The sequence below is a fragment of the Triplophysa dalaica genome, chromosome 12 (genome assembly GCF_015846415.1).
Source record: "Triplophysa dalaica isolate WHDGS20190420 chromosome 12, ASM1584641v1, whole genome shotgun sequence".
Classification (NCBI taxonomy): domain Eukaryota; kingdom Metazoa; phylum Chordata; class Actinopteri; order Cypriniformes; family Nemacheilidae; genus Triplophysa; species Triplophysa dalaica.
Window position 1 is genome coordinate 23,023,534 of NC_079553.1, and position 17,256 is coordinate 23,040,789.

Genomic DNA, 17,256 nt, shown 5'->3' on the forward strand with positions numbered 1-17,256 from the left:
GATCTTTGACTGATCAAACTCAGGCTTCCCGTGGTCATATAATATCCCTTTCAAACTGTTGATTTACAGGCAGGATTTGAATTTGTGGAAATGTGAACACGCGTGTTTTAATGGTCTCTAAGGGTTTTGGTTCTTGTCCGCTGGTTTTTTATTTACACTCATTAATTCCCAGCTGTAGATATACCCCAGTAGTGTGGCTGAGATATTTCATCATCTTTATCACGAGTAGATTCTGTATTCATCATGCTTCTGTCCTTGACTCATTTTACATTGAAAGAAAGAAGTGACTTGAGAAAAAATAAGTCTCATTGACAGCCGTTCGTATGTGAGTCTCATTGTGCTTCTTTTATCTGTCTGGTCTCAATGTTTTTGCTGTTAAAATCCTGTTTAATCTGGAGTTGTGTTCACTGGTCTCCTGTTGACCCATCAGCGTCCATCAAATATAAATCTGATGGTAGATGGTTTGTTGGTGGTTTAAGATGGTCTATAGTTTGCTTGTGATACCCTTATAAAGAATATAAAAATTTTACTTTTTGTAAATTGGAGTTGAAAAACTACAGCCACAATTTTACAATGGTTTCGATAAAGTAACAAGTTTTTATAAGAAAACTGTGGCAATGTGCTAAAAGAACCCATGGTTATTATGCTTTACTATAATACAATCATGCACAAGCTTTCATGTTGTAAAACACATCTCATTTTAGATTTTATTGTGTGTTTTTGAAAAGCAAAATACTGTTTACTTGTATTTGACCCCAGGTTTTCAATGGCACGAAAGGAATTGTAAAATGAAGGGAAAGCATTTACACCAAAGCCTCTAGAGTGTAAATCTATTGACATTTTTAGTGTAAAGCTAAACCGGCTCACTGTAATACAGATTAATAGCGATGAAATCTAAACAATATGATAAATATTCTGTAAAAACAAACTGTATATTCTGTATGAATTCTTCCGCAAGGTTATATAGTTCTACTCGTGAGGAGCGGAATCGAGCTATAGCGTTATTTTAATAAATCTAATGTGTACTTTAATGATTATTTTCGCTATTTAAACGCATAACTACATAATAAATCTAAAATTTTCATCCGCTGGTTGACCTCACATACCGATTATCCGCTATTTTTGTTCATCTTTATTCAGTTATTGTCGCAATCTTTTATTCAGAGACCATTTTAGTCTATGGAGACGATAACTGATGACGTTTAAATATGATGGATAATGTGAACACTGATTAAGTTTAGATGAATATTATTAAGCTGAGGTGCTTCAGTCTGTCGAGAGAGAGAGAGAGAGAGAGAGAGAGAGAGAGAGAGAGAGAGAGTGAGTGTGCAGATAGTATGTGTGTGAGAGAGAGAGTGAGAGAAAGAGAGAGAGAGAGAGAGAGAGAGAGAGAGAGTGAGTGTGCAGATAGTATGTGTGTGAGAGAGAGAGTGAGAGAAAGAGAGAGAGAGAGAGAGAGAGAGAGAGTGAGTGTGCAGATAGTATGTGTGTGAGAGAGAGAGTGAGAGAAAGAGAGAGAGAGAGAGAGAGAGAGAGAGAGTGAGTGTGCAGATAGTATGTGTGTGAGAGAGAGAGTGAGAGAAAGAGAGAGAGAGAGAGAGAGAGAGAGAGAGTGAGTGTGCAGATAGTATGTGTGTGAGAGAGAGAGAGAGAGAGAGAGAGAGAGAGAGAGAGAGAGAGAGAGTGAGTGTGCAGATAGTATGTGTGTGAGAGAGAGAGTGAGAGAAAGAGAGAGAGAGAGAGAGAGAGAGAGAGAGAGAGAGTGAGTGTGCAGATAGTATGTGTGTGAGAGAGAGAGTGAGAGAAAGAGAGAGAGAGAGAGAGAGAGAGTGAGTGTGCAGATAGTATGTGTGTGAGAGAGAGAGTGAGAGAAAGAGAGAGAGAGAGAGAGAGAGAGAGAGAGTGAGTGTGCAGATAGTATGTGTGTGAGAGAGAGAGTGAGAGAAAGAGAGAGAGAGAGAGAGAGAGAGAGAGAGAGAGAGTGAGTGTGCAGATAGTATGTGTGTGAGAGAGAGAGAGAGAGAGAAAGAGAGAGAGAGAGAGAGAGAGAGAGAGAGAGAGTGAGTGTGCAGATAGTATGTGTGTGAGAGAGAGAGTGAGAGAAAGAGAGAGAGAGAGAGAGAGAGAGAGAGAGAGTGAGTGTGCAGATAGTATGTGTGTGAGAGAGAGAGAGAGAGAGAGAGAGTGAGTGTGTGAGATAGTGTGTGTGAGAGAGAAAGAGAGAGTGTGTGAGATAGTGTGTGAGAGAGAAAGAGAGAGAGAGAGAGAGAGAGAGAGAGTGAGTGTGCAGATAGTATGTGTGAGAGAGAGAGTGAGAGAAAGAGAGAGAGAGAGAGAGAGAGAGAGTGAGTGTGCAGATAGTATGTGTGTGAGAGAGAGAGAGAGAGAGAGAGTGAGTGTGTGAGATAGTGTGTGTGAGAGAGAAAGAGAGAGAGAGAGAGAGAGAGAGAGAGAGAGTGTGTGAGATAGTGTGTGAGAGAGAGAGAGAGAGAGAGTGTGTGAGATAGTGTGTGTGAGAGAGAAAGAGAGAGAGAGAGAGAGAGAGTGTGTGAGATAGTGTGTGTGAGAGAGAAAGAGAGAGAGAGAGAGAGAGAGAGAGAGTAGATGAGCGGTGAGGCGGCTGAGCTGCATTTACTTCAATGTGCACGAGGAATAACTGCAGATTTCATCGCATGTCATAATAAATCCTCTTGTGTTCTTCATATTTCAGGAGGTTTACAGTGAATGAGTGTAAAAGCAGCAGCTGAATAACAGTAAGTGACTTTATTTGGTTCTTTTTACCATGTTGTCTATAGTTTACCTCACAGTGCTGTACTCACTGCACTCACACCGGGGCAAGTTGTCACGCGGGGTTTTATATCAATAAACGCATTTGCTTGTTCTTTTCCTCCAGTGGTTTTGCATGTCATTTAAAACTGCTTTAAATTATAATAATAATTGTATATTCTGCTCTGCAACCTTAAAGTCCAACGTTTCACAGCTAGAATATTTCATATAGTCATTTTATACAATGTATTAGTTACAATTCCTTTCCTTTTTGTAATTTGACGAGGTCAACAAGAAAAGAGAACTCGCATTAAAGGAGAAAATAATGATGGGACATGATTTTAACATTTTAACACCAACAATTTGTAATAGTTGTGTTTGACATGTATGTTTAATTTGTATTTATCTGTATAAACTTTATATATATTTTATTCTGTGTAGTGTTATTTGTATCTGCAATTTTTAATCCTCTACAGAACTGATACATCGGTGTTTAGGATTCAATAGTTACACCAAACGAGTAATGTTAATAAAGAGGTTTTTTTTTGTTGTTAATTCTAAACAAAGTGTGACAACTTGCCCCACTCTCCCTTTTACATATCACATATCTACATTTGTGTGTTTCTTATCTGAATCTGAAACGGTGTGTATTTGTACGAATACTCGTTTATTTAAATGAAATTAATAATGACGTAATTTCTTACGTTTTTATTTACTCACATATTCACATCAAGCTTATAATTATCATTAAATGATCATAACTCATTAATAATCTATCCTTTAAATCGTTTTTTTTATGTTTATGTTCCAACATTGGAAATAAAAGAAAAAATATAAAGAACCACATTTTAACACCAAATATTAAAATTACATTAATAATGAGTTGTATCATATAATATCAGTAATCATTTAAGAGGAAAACTGAATTGAAGGGTCAGTGTTAAAGTGTGTGTGTAGATTAAAGTCTACACATATGTGATGATATGTTACATACCCGCATCAGTCAGGGCTAAAACTCGCATAAACAAATCAGCCTTACAAAATATTAAAGCTTCATGTTTTTCATTCTTTTCGTTGATGTTTCTTTGAAATACTCCTGATAACATTATTAGCTGTTTTTAAATCATACATTTTTTCTGCAAAATTTGCTATACTTGACGGCTTCAAATCACAGAAATCCCACAGAAACATGTGCTGCTCATCACCGCATCCAAAAATCAGATGACACAACTTATTACAAATAAATAAGATAGCAACGGAAATATTGAAATGACATAAAAACTCATGTTTGATGAACCTTTTGTTACAATCATGAGAATTGATCATGTATGACACTTCAGTATATTTTGTAAAGCAACTGTAGAAATAAAACATATCATTTTATAAAATAAACACTTGTTCTAGTCGTGGTTGATGATTTATTATGTGGAAGTGATGTTTTGATTGAGATCTTTCCCTCTTCTGTCTGCTGTCAGGTGTCCAGAGAAGTGTCACAATGTCTCTTCTCAACAGGACCGAAGACAACATCTCCATCGCTCCCTGGACCCCACAATCATCTTCATCTTCATCATCTGTCCTCCCTCCATCCCCATCTTCATTCGTCCCTCAGTCTAACTGCTCTGTGTCTTCATCTCCCTCGTCTCCGCCGTATAACTTCTACGCTGTGTTGTTGGTGTTGTTGATCTTCTGTGTGGTGTTTGGCAACGTTCTGGTGTGTGTGGCCGTGTCGAGAGAAAAAGCGCTGCAGACAACAACCAACTATCTCATCGTGTCTCTGGCTGTGTCTGATCTGCTTTTGGCCTCGCTGGTGATGCCCTGGGGCGTCTATCTGGAGGTCAGTCCACACGTCTGAGATCTGAATCAAACTGCTGCTCAGTTTTATAATGCGTATGTTAATACAACTAGTAGTAATAGGTCATTTAAACGTCATATTAGATTATGAAATGTTTAGATGAGCTTTATATGTTTGTGTCAGGTTGTGGGTGAATGGAGGTTCAGTCGGATTCACTGTGATGTTCTGCTCACGCTGGATGTGATGATGTGCACCGCCAGCATCCTGAACTTATGTGCCATCAGCATTGACAGGTGACGCTTCTCGTCTCGTCCACAGCACAGAATTATTCTCATTAACACTCGTGCTGTGGTGTGAAATCCTGAAGGAACTTTTCAGCTGATTCTGAGTTTTCTCACACGTCTCTCCTTGTTAAAAGCAGCGCTGGTCATGTGCTGGAATATTGGGAGCTGCATCACATCAGACAAACATGAATAACTGAGAAACCGTTGGAACTGAGAGTCAGTCATGATTTTCCAATCTGGACATTTTTTAATAAAAATCATAAAATAAATGTGACTCATGAATTTGGCTTTTGACTTCTGATGGCTCTTCTCTATTCAGAGCCACTCTTTTCATTTCCTATCAATTAATTTCTCAAATGAACAGAAATGACTTTTCATTCATTACCAAATGCGGTTTGATTTTGACAGGTCACAATATTTCCACTTATAATGGATTGAATAGCGGGACTATCTACAGAAGAGATTCTTAGACAAACTCTGTTTTCTGAAAGGCTGATTGTGAAACTGGTCTCAGAGATCACGCCCAGGTTTGAAGTCGTCATCCTATTGGTTGAATTTCAAAGGATTTCCGGAAGACGTGCGTGTCGCATTCTTTAATGGTCTGCCTGGAAACAACACGAAACCATTTGATCGAAGAAGTAAACTGTCGTGTTTACAACGGTTGCTATAAGAATTTATCACGATCGACTAAACGCTAAATAGTATGCAAGGTTCACGGCATAAACTCATAATCATTTTGTTCCTGTTAACTTTTGAGATGTTCATGAATTTACACTGGTCTGTTACTGTGGGGAGATTTCCACGCCCTTACACACGACGCGGCACAAAACCAAACGTGATTGGTTGCCTTACCTGTCAGTCATATGGCCTCTTGGGCGGGCCTTGGTCAAAGAAAGCGGCTATTGGTGGTCTACGCAAGACTACCATGAAGCCGAAGTTGTGATTGACTTCTTTTCCGTATCGTGTATCTGAGTGAAACGGCTTCGGAGATTAGAAAGAATGTAGGGCGGGGCTTTATTTTGCCTTTCTCGTTTTGATTGGTTTGTTGTAAGTTGGGCCTGAAGGGGAGGGGTAAAAATGCCTGGCCATTGGACAGCGAGTATAGTCTGACCCTTCATTTTGTTGATGACGTCATGTGGTTGAGGGGGGAGATGAGCTTACTGTTTTTGATTAAAGATTGCAAAAAAAAGCAGGATTATATGAAACATTACAGTAAAAAGGCCTTCTTTAGCAATGAAGTACACTTTAAAGGGGTCATATGACACGGAAGAAAAAAAAAATATTTTATGGTTTGTTTTGAAATGTAATCTAATGTGTAAACATGATTTACAGTTGAAAACGCTACCAAACAAAATGATCGAGCAAAATATATCGGCTCGTGACATCCCTAGTGTGCACAGATAAATCAGTTATAATAATCACTGCAACACTGTAAAACACTTTCATGGTGACTTTAAAGTATTTCTATGAGACCTTTATTTGCTTTTATAAACCATCTTTTTATTAAACAATGAATCTTAATGAACAAACTAATACCACAAAACATGTTTTAAATGTAATATTTGTGTGATTGTAATATTTCTATATAACAGATGAGGTGTAATGTGATGTGTTGTGCACCTGCAGGTATACGGCTGTGGCAATGCCCTTACTGTACAACACACGGTACAGCTCCAGGAGACGAGTGGCACTCATGATCGCTGTCGTCTGGTTCCTCTCGTTTGCCATATCATGTCCACTGCTGTTCGGTCTCAACAACACGGGTACAACATTCATCTACAAAAACACACGTTCAACTACACACACACATTCATCTACACTCGCACAAACACACACACACACACACACACACACTCACATTCAACTACACACACACATTCATCTACACTCGCACACACACACACACACATTCAACTACACACACACATTCATCTACACTCGCACACACACACACACGCACACACACACACACACACACACACTCACACACATTCATCTACACACACACATTCATCTACACTCGCACACACACACACACACATTCAACTACACACACACATTCATCTACACTCGCACACACACACACGCACACACACACACACACTCACATTCAACTACACACACACATTCATCTACACTCGCACACACACACATACACACATTCAACTACACACACACATTCATCTACACTCGCACACACACACATAAACACATTCAACTACACACACACATTCATCTACACTCGCACACACACACTCACATTCAACTACACACACACATTCATCTACACTCGCACACACACACACACACACACACACAAACACACACACACACACACATTCATCTACACTCGCACACACACACACACAAGCACACACACACACTCACATTCAACTACACACACACATTCATCTACACTCGCACACACACATACACACATTCAACTACACACACACATTCATCTACACTCGCACACACACACACACACACACACACTCACATTCAACTACACACACACATTCATCTACACTCGCACACACACACACACGCACACACTCACATTCAACTACACCCACACATTCATCTACACTCGCACACACACACACACACATTCAACTACACACACACATTCATCTACACTCGCACACACACACACACACTCACATTCAACTACACACACACATTCATCTACACACGCACACACACACACACATTCAACTACACACACACATTCATCTACACTCACACACACACACACACACACACACACACTCACATTCAACTACACACACACATTCATCTACACTCGCACACACACACATACACACATTCAACTACACACACACATTCATCTACACTCGCACACACACACATACACACATTCAACTACACACACACATTCATCTACACTCGCACACACACACTCACATTCAACTACACACACACATTCATCTACACTCGCACACACACACACACACACACACACACACAAACACACACACACACACACACACACACATTCATCTACACTCGCACACACACACACACAAGCACACACACACACACACTCACATTCAACTACACACACACATTCATCTACACTCGCACACACACACACACACACACACATTCATCTACACTCGCAAGCACACACACACACTCACATTCAACTACACACACACATTCATCTACACTCGCACACACACACGCACACACACACACTCACATTCAACTACACACACACATTCATTTACACAAACACATTAATCTACACTCGCACGCACACACACATTCATCTAAATGCACTCACACAAACATCTACAAACACATCCATTCATCAAAACACACACACACACATTCATCTAAATGCATACACACATTCATCTACACACACATACATTCATCTACACATGCACACACACATTCATCTAAACGCACACACTTGCGTCCTTCATCTACATGCACACACACACATTTCTTCCATGACTGACATACATGTTGTTTGTGACTTCTGGTTGTGAAATATCTTGAGGTTTTTGTTGTATTTTTATGAAATGTGAAAGGATTTAAGAATAACAACAAAATGCCACTCATCATGTCTCTCTCTCTCTCTCTCTCCTCCTCTCAGCCAGTCAGGAAGGGAGAGATTGCAGTTTTGCTGATCCTGCGTTCGTAATTTATTCATCCGTCGCATCATTTTACGTGCCCTTCATTGTGACACTGCTGGTGTATGTGCAGATCTGCGTGGTTCTGCGCAGACGGGGCAGACGCACAGCACCTTCACGCAGACACGGCCTTCATCCACAAACCGGAGATGGACAGAGACGTGGCAAAGTACACACAAGCCTATGAGTTTATATCCAAGGTTTATCGGATTAGAAACTAGAAGTAGAATGTCTTTGATAAAGCCATCTGTTTTTCCGTCTGCGTGTTTGTTTGCCAGAATAAGTGTACTCATCCAGAGGACGTCAAGTTGTGTACTGTCATTGTGAAGCCGCCTACAGATGCTCCACAGCGCAAGAAAGTGGTAAGAAACTCTTCATATGACCTTCATCTCTCTCAGACGCATTTTCACGTCTTTCCGAAGGTAAACAGGTGCGAGTCTGTGTCTCTGCTTTGCAGACATTGGCGACGGAGGCGCTGGTTCATCCTCTGGAGGTGGAGCCTGTGTGTTTTCTGAGTCAGGAGAGAGAGCAGACGCAGCGGCCGGGACGAGCAAGAATCTCTCTCTCGGTGTCTGTAGCGCCCAGCCCCACCCGCCCCTGCTCCACACGCTCGGCCCCGGACCCTCACAGGACCACCCTGCAGGAGGATCTGCGCGGACGGCCGGGCTGGAGAGAGCAACATGCCGAAAGAGAGAAAGCAGCCACAGCCAAAGAGAGAGCGAGAGGAAGATTATCACAGCAGAAAGAGAGAAAAGCCACTCAGATGCTGGCTTTTGTTTTAGGTGAGAGAGATTTTTTTGTGTCATCATCATTTCTAGATGTGTTGTGCTCATTCTAGTCCAGTGTCCAAAATCAAACCTCAGGAGTGACAGGAAGTCATCCAACAGCAATGTGAAAGAAAACTGTCTTAAAAATCAAGATAAAAAAATGTTTCTGAACTTTTCCTAAATACATGAATAAATATGATGGTGTTGTGTTGCTTTAAAAGTGAATCTGAACTTGTTTTCTTTGCAGTATTTGAGGTCTGAAAAATAGACATTATCTTCTCATTTTCTGAAAAATAAATGCAAACAGAAATTTTGATTTGAAATTTGGCAGAAATATTGTCAGTTGTTCACAGAATAAGCAAAAATGATAATTTTACCAAAACGCACACCTAGAAATAATGCATTTTAAAATCAGATCTTTGTTCCCCAGTTGTGAGCCCAGATGGTTCATGTGTGTGACGCGTGTTTGTGTGTCTGCAGGCGTGTTCATCATCTGCTGGCTGCCGTTCTTTCTGACGCACGTGTTGAAGGCTCACTGCGGCACCTGCTGCATCTCTCCGTCTCTCTACAGCGCCGTCACATGGCTGGGTTACCTGAACAGTGCCGTCAACCCCGTCATCTACACAACGTTCAACATCGAGTTCCGCAAGGCCTTCATTAAAATCCTGCACTGCTGACAGAGAACTCCATGAGAATCACAAACACCAAACTGAAGAAAAGCTGTGGGTTGATCACACTCGACTCTATTCTGTGGAGCTCTGATCAGCTCTGATGTTTTCTTATGGTGCTGTCAAAGTAAAAACACAAGTGTCTGTTGAGGTGCACTCTACCTCTTTCTCTTACTTTACACTACATCTCTGTGAAATGGTTTTATACTTCTTTGTCTTTTCTTCTGAACTGCTGGAGCATGATGTAATGTGCACACAATTGTGAATAACACAGACGAAAGGAGAGCACTTAAACAACAACACACAATTAATGCTGTCTAAACAATCCCAAGGTGTCGTAAAGGTTGATAAAGAAATGTATAGAAAATTGAGAGTCTGCCTGATGTTATCATTGTGTCTGAATAGCAGGAGGTTCATTTACAGCCGGTTGTTGAACAACATAATGGAGAAATGCAAGTTTTTGTGCAAATGTTTGGAGGATAAAGAGTTGTTAGCGTGGCTGAGGGCGTCTCTGGGAATAACTGTAAATCGTACTGATCCGTGCATGAAGGTGATGATTAGAAGTTTCTCTCTCTAATAAACTTGCATTGGGTCGCTCACTCAGTTCATTCTCTGGTGCTTCATCCACACCCTTCTGAATGATGCTGCATTAATAAGAACTTACTAAACAAACTAAGACTGTTAGTTGTGCTGTCTTACAATCTATACAATCTAATATATAGTTAATTTAAATTCAAGGGTCGTTAGTGAACCATTAAAACATGAAGTGGTTATGATGTTTGATGCATGGAAAGAGTCTTTAAAAAGTATTACATTGAGCTCCATTATTTCTGTATATACCATTTCATTACATTCATACCTGCAGGTGATTAATATGTCATCATGGTATATTCTTAATTTTTCAATGCTTTGTCCACCACATTTTTTGGATTTTTGAGATCACAGATGAGACTTCTTTAGTTTTTCAATAGACATCAATGAGAACAAAGAAGAGCAAATGAAAACCTGTTTAAGTCTCATCTGCATCACCAAAAACTTCTCCTGAGAAAAGAGTCAGAAATGTGACAAATGATTGAGAAGAGATGTCAACAATGTGTTAAACTCAAAAGTCAATATTTTACATTAGATCTCAGCAGATTGACTCAAATCCAGATGAACCTCAACCATCCACATCCAGGGGTGTAATTGCACATTTTCTGAGGGGTATGTGAGATCATAAACTAAATTAATAAATTAGTGCTGCAACTACTGACGATTTTGATAACCTGACTATTGTTTTTTTGATTAATCTGATTTTTAATTATTAAAACATTTTATATAATTGCATAATTAACATATTATATGATTACTTTTCATAAAAAAAACCTTCAAATAATATTTTGACACAATGGCGCTTTCTCGTGTGCGGCGCCCCTATGCACTACATATACTGCATACCCCATATATACACAACTGTCTGCATCCATTTAAACCTCTGAATGGTTCTCCGTTGAAACAAAAAGGGTTCTTATATGGCATTGATGTGAAGAACCTAGACTTTTATTTTTTAAATCTTCATGTAAAAGCGATGTGAAAAAATAAACTGTATGACTGCTGGTGCTAGTGTATCCTCGTCTGTTGTGTTTCTCTTCAGATGAATGTGAGATTGTGTTTATGTCACGATGACACACGCCTGAGACACAATGTGACCCTGTAATGTGATCGTCATGAAAATGCTCTCCTGAGGTGAAACAGGATTCACACACACACACATACACTCACTCGTGTGTGTGCGTCCACACTTTTTCCATCACATTTCTCCTGTCTTTCTTTTATCACGAGAGTGAATCTAGACATTAGATGTGATGACAGCTGTGATCATGTGAAGGATTGATAGCAGGTAAAGGCACATGCTGAGTCACTGGGACCAGACGGCTGTATATTTCACCCTCAGTCGCTCAACTCTGACCCTGTCTAACAATAATCTGCATGCATTTTTCATCAGCCATGAGCTGCTATCTGTTACAGCCGATCTGCTGATCGCTCTTCATGAAGCTCAAGGCTGTTGTTCTGTAGACGTGCTTTTACATGTTCATTTCTGCTTGCCCTCCAGACCTCTGTTATACCGTCCTCTCCTGTCGTCTGAACCGAAGACAATGACCTCGTGTCTTTAAACACGTGCTCAGATGACACCGCTGATCATGGCGTTTGCACAGGTGAGATCATAACCTTCTTTGATTTTTCATCATTGCTCTGAAAACACCTCCTCTGAAGATTTCAGGATAAATTCAATCTGAATGCATGTCAAATCTATATTTAAAGCATTGCAACCAAGATTTGAAAATAAAAATACTGCATGTCATCTCGCAATTTACAGTAGAACATAAGGCATATGGGATAATCCACAGCTATCCGGGCATTAAAGTGATTATTACACCACATGGAGGCCAAGAACCACCAGGTGCATTCAAATCCTTTAACGCACAGCTAGGCGTGGATTATCACGCTTGTACCATAGTCATTTGCCAAGTTAAAGCTGTTTTTGATGCTTAACATGTCATTTTTGATCAGACGGGTGAAATGACAGAATGTTAGTTTCAAACGTTGATCAAACTGACAGGAACTATCCGTGGATTAAACGGTTTTAATGCACACCTTCCACCCAATCAGAAACTATTATTCAAACAGACAATAGTATACTCGCTTTTATTGACCCTACAGGTCGGAGTATAGAATCCAAATATGAGCTGTGTGGTACAAAATGGACAAAATGATGTTACATATTTATTCAAGAGACGTGTGAATGAGATGTGACATGTTCTCCGAGCAGATCAATTGTGTTGTATGATGCTTTAATGGCCATCTTTGTGTCATTAATAGCAGCACTTTGTGTTTGACAGAAGAAAGAAATGAATGTGGGCTCAGAAACACACGGAGGTATATTATGAGAGGTTTTGAATGGATTGAGAATAAATCAATATTGTTTTCAATGTGTTTAGGGTTTCTACAAAATAACTCCAGCGAAGGACGAGAGTGAATCTCTGAAGATCTCTCCGTCATGTCTTCAGAACATTCCTTCACATGTGGCCTTCAATCCAGCGCCCGCGGTCTCTCTTCATCTCTCCTCCAACACACACGTGCCTCCTGTCTGTCTCCAGCTGTACACATTGTCTGTGATCATGTCACATCTTCCCATGATTCCTCCTCCTGCTCAAGACCCCTCCACTGACTCCAAGACCGCCTCAAAACATGAACTTCAGGACGGTGAAATCACAGTTGACGTCTCCGCTGATGACACAGGTGCACTGAGTCCAAATAGAACAAACAGAAGTAAATAATGATCTGTTTTTAAATATCAAATCATCATGTGTGTAATACACAGAAAGAGCTGCAGAGGATCTTCATCACTTGACACATTACATCAACTATCATTGTTTGATATGTTGTTTAGTTTTACAATAAAAGATGATGAAGTTTTTTAATGAGTTGTTTGAATCACAGGAGTTGGTGTGTGTTTGTTCTTGTGTTTTTTACAGACGTCTCCGGGTTCAGATTCTGGCCATCATGTCCTTCCCGGCTGGCCTTCATAACAGCCCTCGTACCCGCAGTCATCGTCCTCACCGTCTGTATCGCCATCACAGGTACACAACACGCCTGAACACAACTATGAAGTGTGTGATGTGTAACTCAAGGCTTTTCTTCATCAGTGAAGTTTGTGTGTTTCCCGGATAAATCACGAGACGTTTACACGAGCGCTGGAGATGCACAGAACTTCAGCATCACACAGACACCCTTCTACTCAGTCAAATCTCCGTCTGATCTCAGTGTCAACATCACCTCAGGTACAGTCATCCTATCAGAGCAGAGATCTGCTGTCACATGTCATCGTGTTTCGTCATCACTCACACGTCTTCACAACTTCATCTGACTTTCTTTAGTATAACACAAAATTCTAGAGAGAAATGTTGTGTCTCAGATGTTTCTCTCGCATAGTAGCTCAGAAGATGTGATGGAGTTCAGAGTTATTTCTCAGATGTCTCTCTTAAAATGATTTCGAAAATTGAGTTTCAAAATAAAGTCAAATAATCTGGAGTAAATGTGATGAGATTTTGAGATCTTCACAAAAATAGAGACAAATCTGATCTCAGTCTGACACATTGTTGACATCTCATGACACATTTCTCATTTTTCAGAGAAATATCTGAAACACACATGAGACTTAACCAAGTTTCCATTTGCTCTCCATCGGATCTCACTGATATCTAGAACTAACAGTTTCAACAAATGAAAGTTCCTAAATCACAACTAATATCTCCCTGTTCTTCATAAACATTTCCTCAGTAACTTTTTTATCAAAGTGAGTGAGTGAAGCTGTGACATGAGAAGGAGACTGGTTTCTCCCGAGTTTTTTATTTTTAATTACAATACACATCTGTGATTTGTCTCTCTTCTGGGATGAGACAGAATGTATGATGTCCTCCTGTCATGCATGTAGATTATTACAGTCATCAGAAACATCATTATTCACGCGTGATCTTTTCCAACATTCATCTTGCTTCCGTGAAATGACTGAAAACAGAATTTGAACATGAATCTGTCACGTCTGCTGCACTCGTGTTTCTCATCTTGTCAGATTGCTCCTCGTCGATGAGCGGCGGGTCTCGTATTGTTGGTGGCACAGAGGCGGTGAGGGATCAGTGGGGGTGGCAGACCAGTTTACATTGGCAGGGCAAACACGTGTGTGGAGGAGCTATCCTCACCTCCCGATGGGTCATCACAGCCGCTCATTGCTTCATACAGTGAGTAGAAACGTTTCAGGAAGATCTCTGATTGGATGAGCTGCATTTCAAGCCCTTAAAGGGACAATTCTCCCAAAAATGAAAATCCTGTCATCATTTACTCACCCTCAGTTTGTTCCAAACCTGTAGAAATGTCTTTGTTCTGATATCTTTGTCCTCATTCACTGCCATAGTAGAGAAAATACAACATGGGAGTAAATCTGGTTCCTGACATTCTTCCAAATATCTTCCTTTCTGTTTAGCAAAACAAAGACGTTTCTACAGGTTTGGAACAAACTGAGGGTGTGTAAATGATGACAGAATTTTTATTATCGGGTGTAAAAGTGAGAAACTATGTTGACGTAAATATTTATCATAAGTGTAACATTAAGACAGTTATTAATATCAAGATTATTATGAGACATCTTACCATCCCTCGGCTGTTGTTTGGTTTCATGTGACAGATATAACATGATGGAAAAGTCTGACTGGGTGGTGGTGATTAAGACTGTGAGCGTGTCTGATCCGTCTCAAGGCAAACGCCACAACACATTAGAGATTCACCCTCACCCTCAATTCTCTGAGGACACCAACGACTACGACCTGTGTCTGCTGCGCACACAGTCTGACATGATGATAGCAGGTACAGAAGACAAGTCTCATTCAACATTCTTTCTTCTAACAGTATCCTTTCATTCTAGTTTCTGAAGTGCTGAATTACAACAGTTTTAAATGTTCTGTCTTGTGTATTTGTTGTATATTGAGTTTGAAGAAAGAATGGACAATCAGTCCTGAGTGATGTTGTTTAGAGAAATCATCAAACAGAACTATTGAAAAAAACATCTGGATTCATTCCTTTGAACTGATTTATTGAAACCATCACCTTTTGACTAGCATCATTTAACATGCAAGCCGATGTGTTGTGTGTTGTGTAGACGGTGTGAGACCCGTGTGTTTACCCCGTCTGAGAGATTCCTTTCCACCTGGATCCTCGTGTTGGGTCACAGGTTGGGGTTACACACTTGAAGGAGGTGAGCACACATCATTCCACAACCCTGAGACTCAGATAGAGTTCATCAATCCAGTGCTGTTCTCCAACAGGTCCTCTGTCACCACACCTGAGACAGGCTCTGGTTCAGGTCATCGATCAGTCAGTGTGCTCGCAGTCATTCGTCTATGGATCCCAACTCACTGCCAGAATGCTTTGTGCAGGTGTGATGGAGGGAGGAGTGGACTCGTGCCAGGTACACATCTTCAGTTCTCATCATTGTTGGATTTGAGTTTGTAACAGCACATCAGGAAGGCTGACGATTGGATGATGATGGTGATGTTGATGTTGATGTGATTGTGCGTCAGGGAGACAGCGGCGGTCCTCTGGTGTGTAAAACTGAAGCAGGTGACTGGAGGTTGGCTGGTGTGGTGAGCTGGGGTGAAGGTTGTGGAAGACACAACAAACCGGGCGTCTACACCCGAGTCACTCAACTTCTGCCATGGCTGGATCGTTATATCAGTGTATGGGCACCACAAACACAACTATGAAAAACTATATAAGCAGTTGTCCAAAATAATAGAATGACTTAATAGATGAAATATATGGAGCGGTTTTAGTCTCTTCACTTTCACACACATTAAAACCCTAATTATATATACACATTCACAAAAAACAATTCACGTGCCTAAAATAAATTTACATTCACATAAAATATGATTCACCAACGCTAAATACATTTACAGATGAACAACTGTGCACAAATATTTGGAAAGTTTAAAATGCACAAGTTTGTCATGGAATGTGAACGTGCAAATCATCACTCACCTGTGAATCGCCTTGAATTTGTGTGTATTTTGAGACTCCAGACAGCGCTGTCCCTCCCACTTGAGTTGTCATCCTGTTTAGCCAATCACATTTAACCTTACCATTCAACCAATCATAATCGTGGAGAGCACAGAACTCATGGAGCACTTGTGTTAGCACTGATTGGCTAAACAGGATGACAACTCAAGTGGGAGGGACAGCGCTGTCTGGAGAGTCTAAAAATACACACACATTTCACGATAAACATGTACATAAACATTGTGGATAAATATTTAGTGTTCGTGAAAGGTATTTTATGAAAAGGTCATTTTATTTTAGGCACGTGAATGTTTTTCTGTGAACGTGTATATATATATAATTTGTGCACATGAATGAGGTTTTATGCATGTGAAACAGGCTACACAAGTGTACATTGTGTTTTATGTGTGAATAGTTAATGAGACTTAAATCACTTATTGAAATAACACATTTTCATATTAGCATTAGTCTTGTTTTAAATACACATCCAGGTTTTTTATTCCAACAATGTCCATTAACATTTATGATTTTTTGTTATAGGAAGAAAAATTCTCATTGACTACTCCAACAAGATCACACATTCTGAAAAACAAGATCACTTAGTATTTTTTATTATATTTAATGATAACATTTTAAACTTTTTTATTGTGTGTCTGTCCTGAATAAGAAATAAACAAAATCATCAGTCAGTCCTGAGTGGTGTGGTTCATATGTTTATCATGA

General features: G+C 40.0%; 2 protein-coding genes across 2 annotated transcripts; both read left to right on the forward strand.

The window, feature by feature from the left end:
- The first annotated feature begins 2,456 nt into the window (after positions 1 to 2,456).
- On the forward strand, positions 2,457 to 10,372 carry drd2l (dopamine receptor D2 like). The gene is made up of 8 exons (XM_056762611.1): positions 2,457 to 2,753; positions 4,242 to 4,600; positions 4,742 to 4,851; positions 6,469 to 6,605; positions 8,471 to 8,676; positions 8,786 to 8,869; positions 8,965 to 9,289; positions 9,755 to 10,372. Exons 2-8 carry the CDS (start codon positions 4,262 to 4,264, stop codon positions 9,949 to 9,951), a joined length of 1,398 nt encoding a protein of 465 aa, XP_056618589.1. The 5' UTR covers positions 2,457 to 2,753; positions 4,242 to 4,261; the 3' UTR covers positions 9,952 to 10,372.
- Positions 10,373 to 12,122: 1,750 nt separating this feature from the next.
- LOC130433346 (transmembrane protease serine 6-like) lies at positions 12,123 to 16,238 on the forward strand. Its single transcript, XM_056763169.1, has 9 exons — positions 12,123 to 12,137; positions 12,921 to 13,221; positions 13,458 to 13,562; positions 13,629 to 13,763; positions 14,555 to 14,720; positions 15,164 to 15,342; positions 15,635 to 15,730; positions 15,801 to 15,943; positions 16,056 to 16,238. Exons 1-9 carry the CDS (start codon positions 12,123 to 12,125, stop codon positions 16,236 to 16,238), a joined length of 1,323 nt encoding a protein of 440 aa, XP_056619147.1.
- The last annotated feature ends 1,018 nt before the right edge of the window (positions 16,239 to 17,256 follow it).

Coding starts and splice junctions, on each gene's coding strand:
- drd2l (XM_056762611.1), top strand. CDS start 4,262: ATGTCTCTTCTCAACAGGACCGAAGACAACATCTCCATCGCTCCCTGG. Junction 4,601..4,741: donor CCTGGGGCGTCTATCTGGAG/GTCAGTCCACAC, acceptor TGTTTGTGTCAG/GTTGTGGGTGAATGGAGGTT. Junction 8,677..8,785: donor ATGGACAGAGACGTGGCAAA/GTACACACAAGC, acceptor TTTGTTTGCCAG/AATAAGTGTACTCATCCAGA.
- LOC130433346 (XM_056763169.1), top strand. Junction 15,731..15,800: donor GGGTTACACACTTGAAGGAG/GTGAGCACACAT, acceptor GTTCTCCAACAG/GTCCTCTGTCACCACACCTG. Junction 15,944..16,055: donor GAGGAGTGGACTCGTGCCAG/GTACACATCTTC, acceptor ATTGTGCGTCAG/GGAGACAGCGGCGGTCCTCT.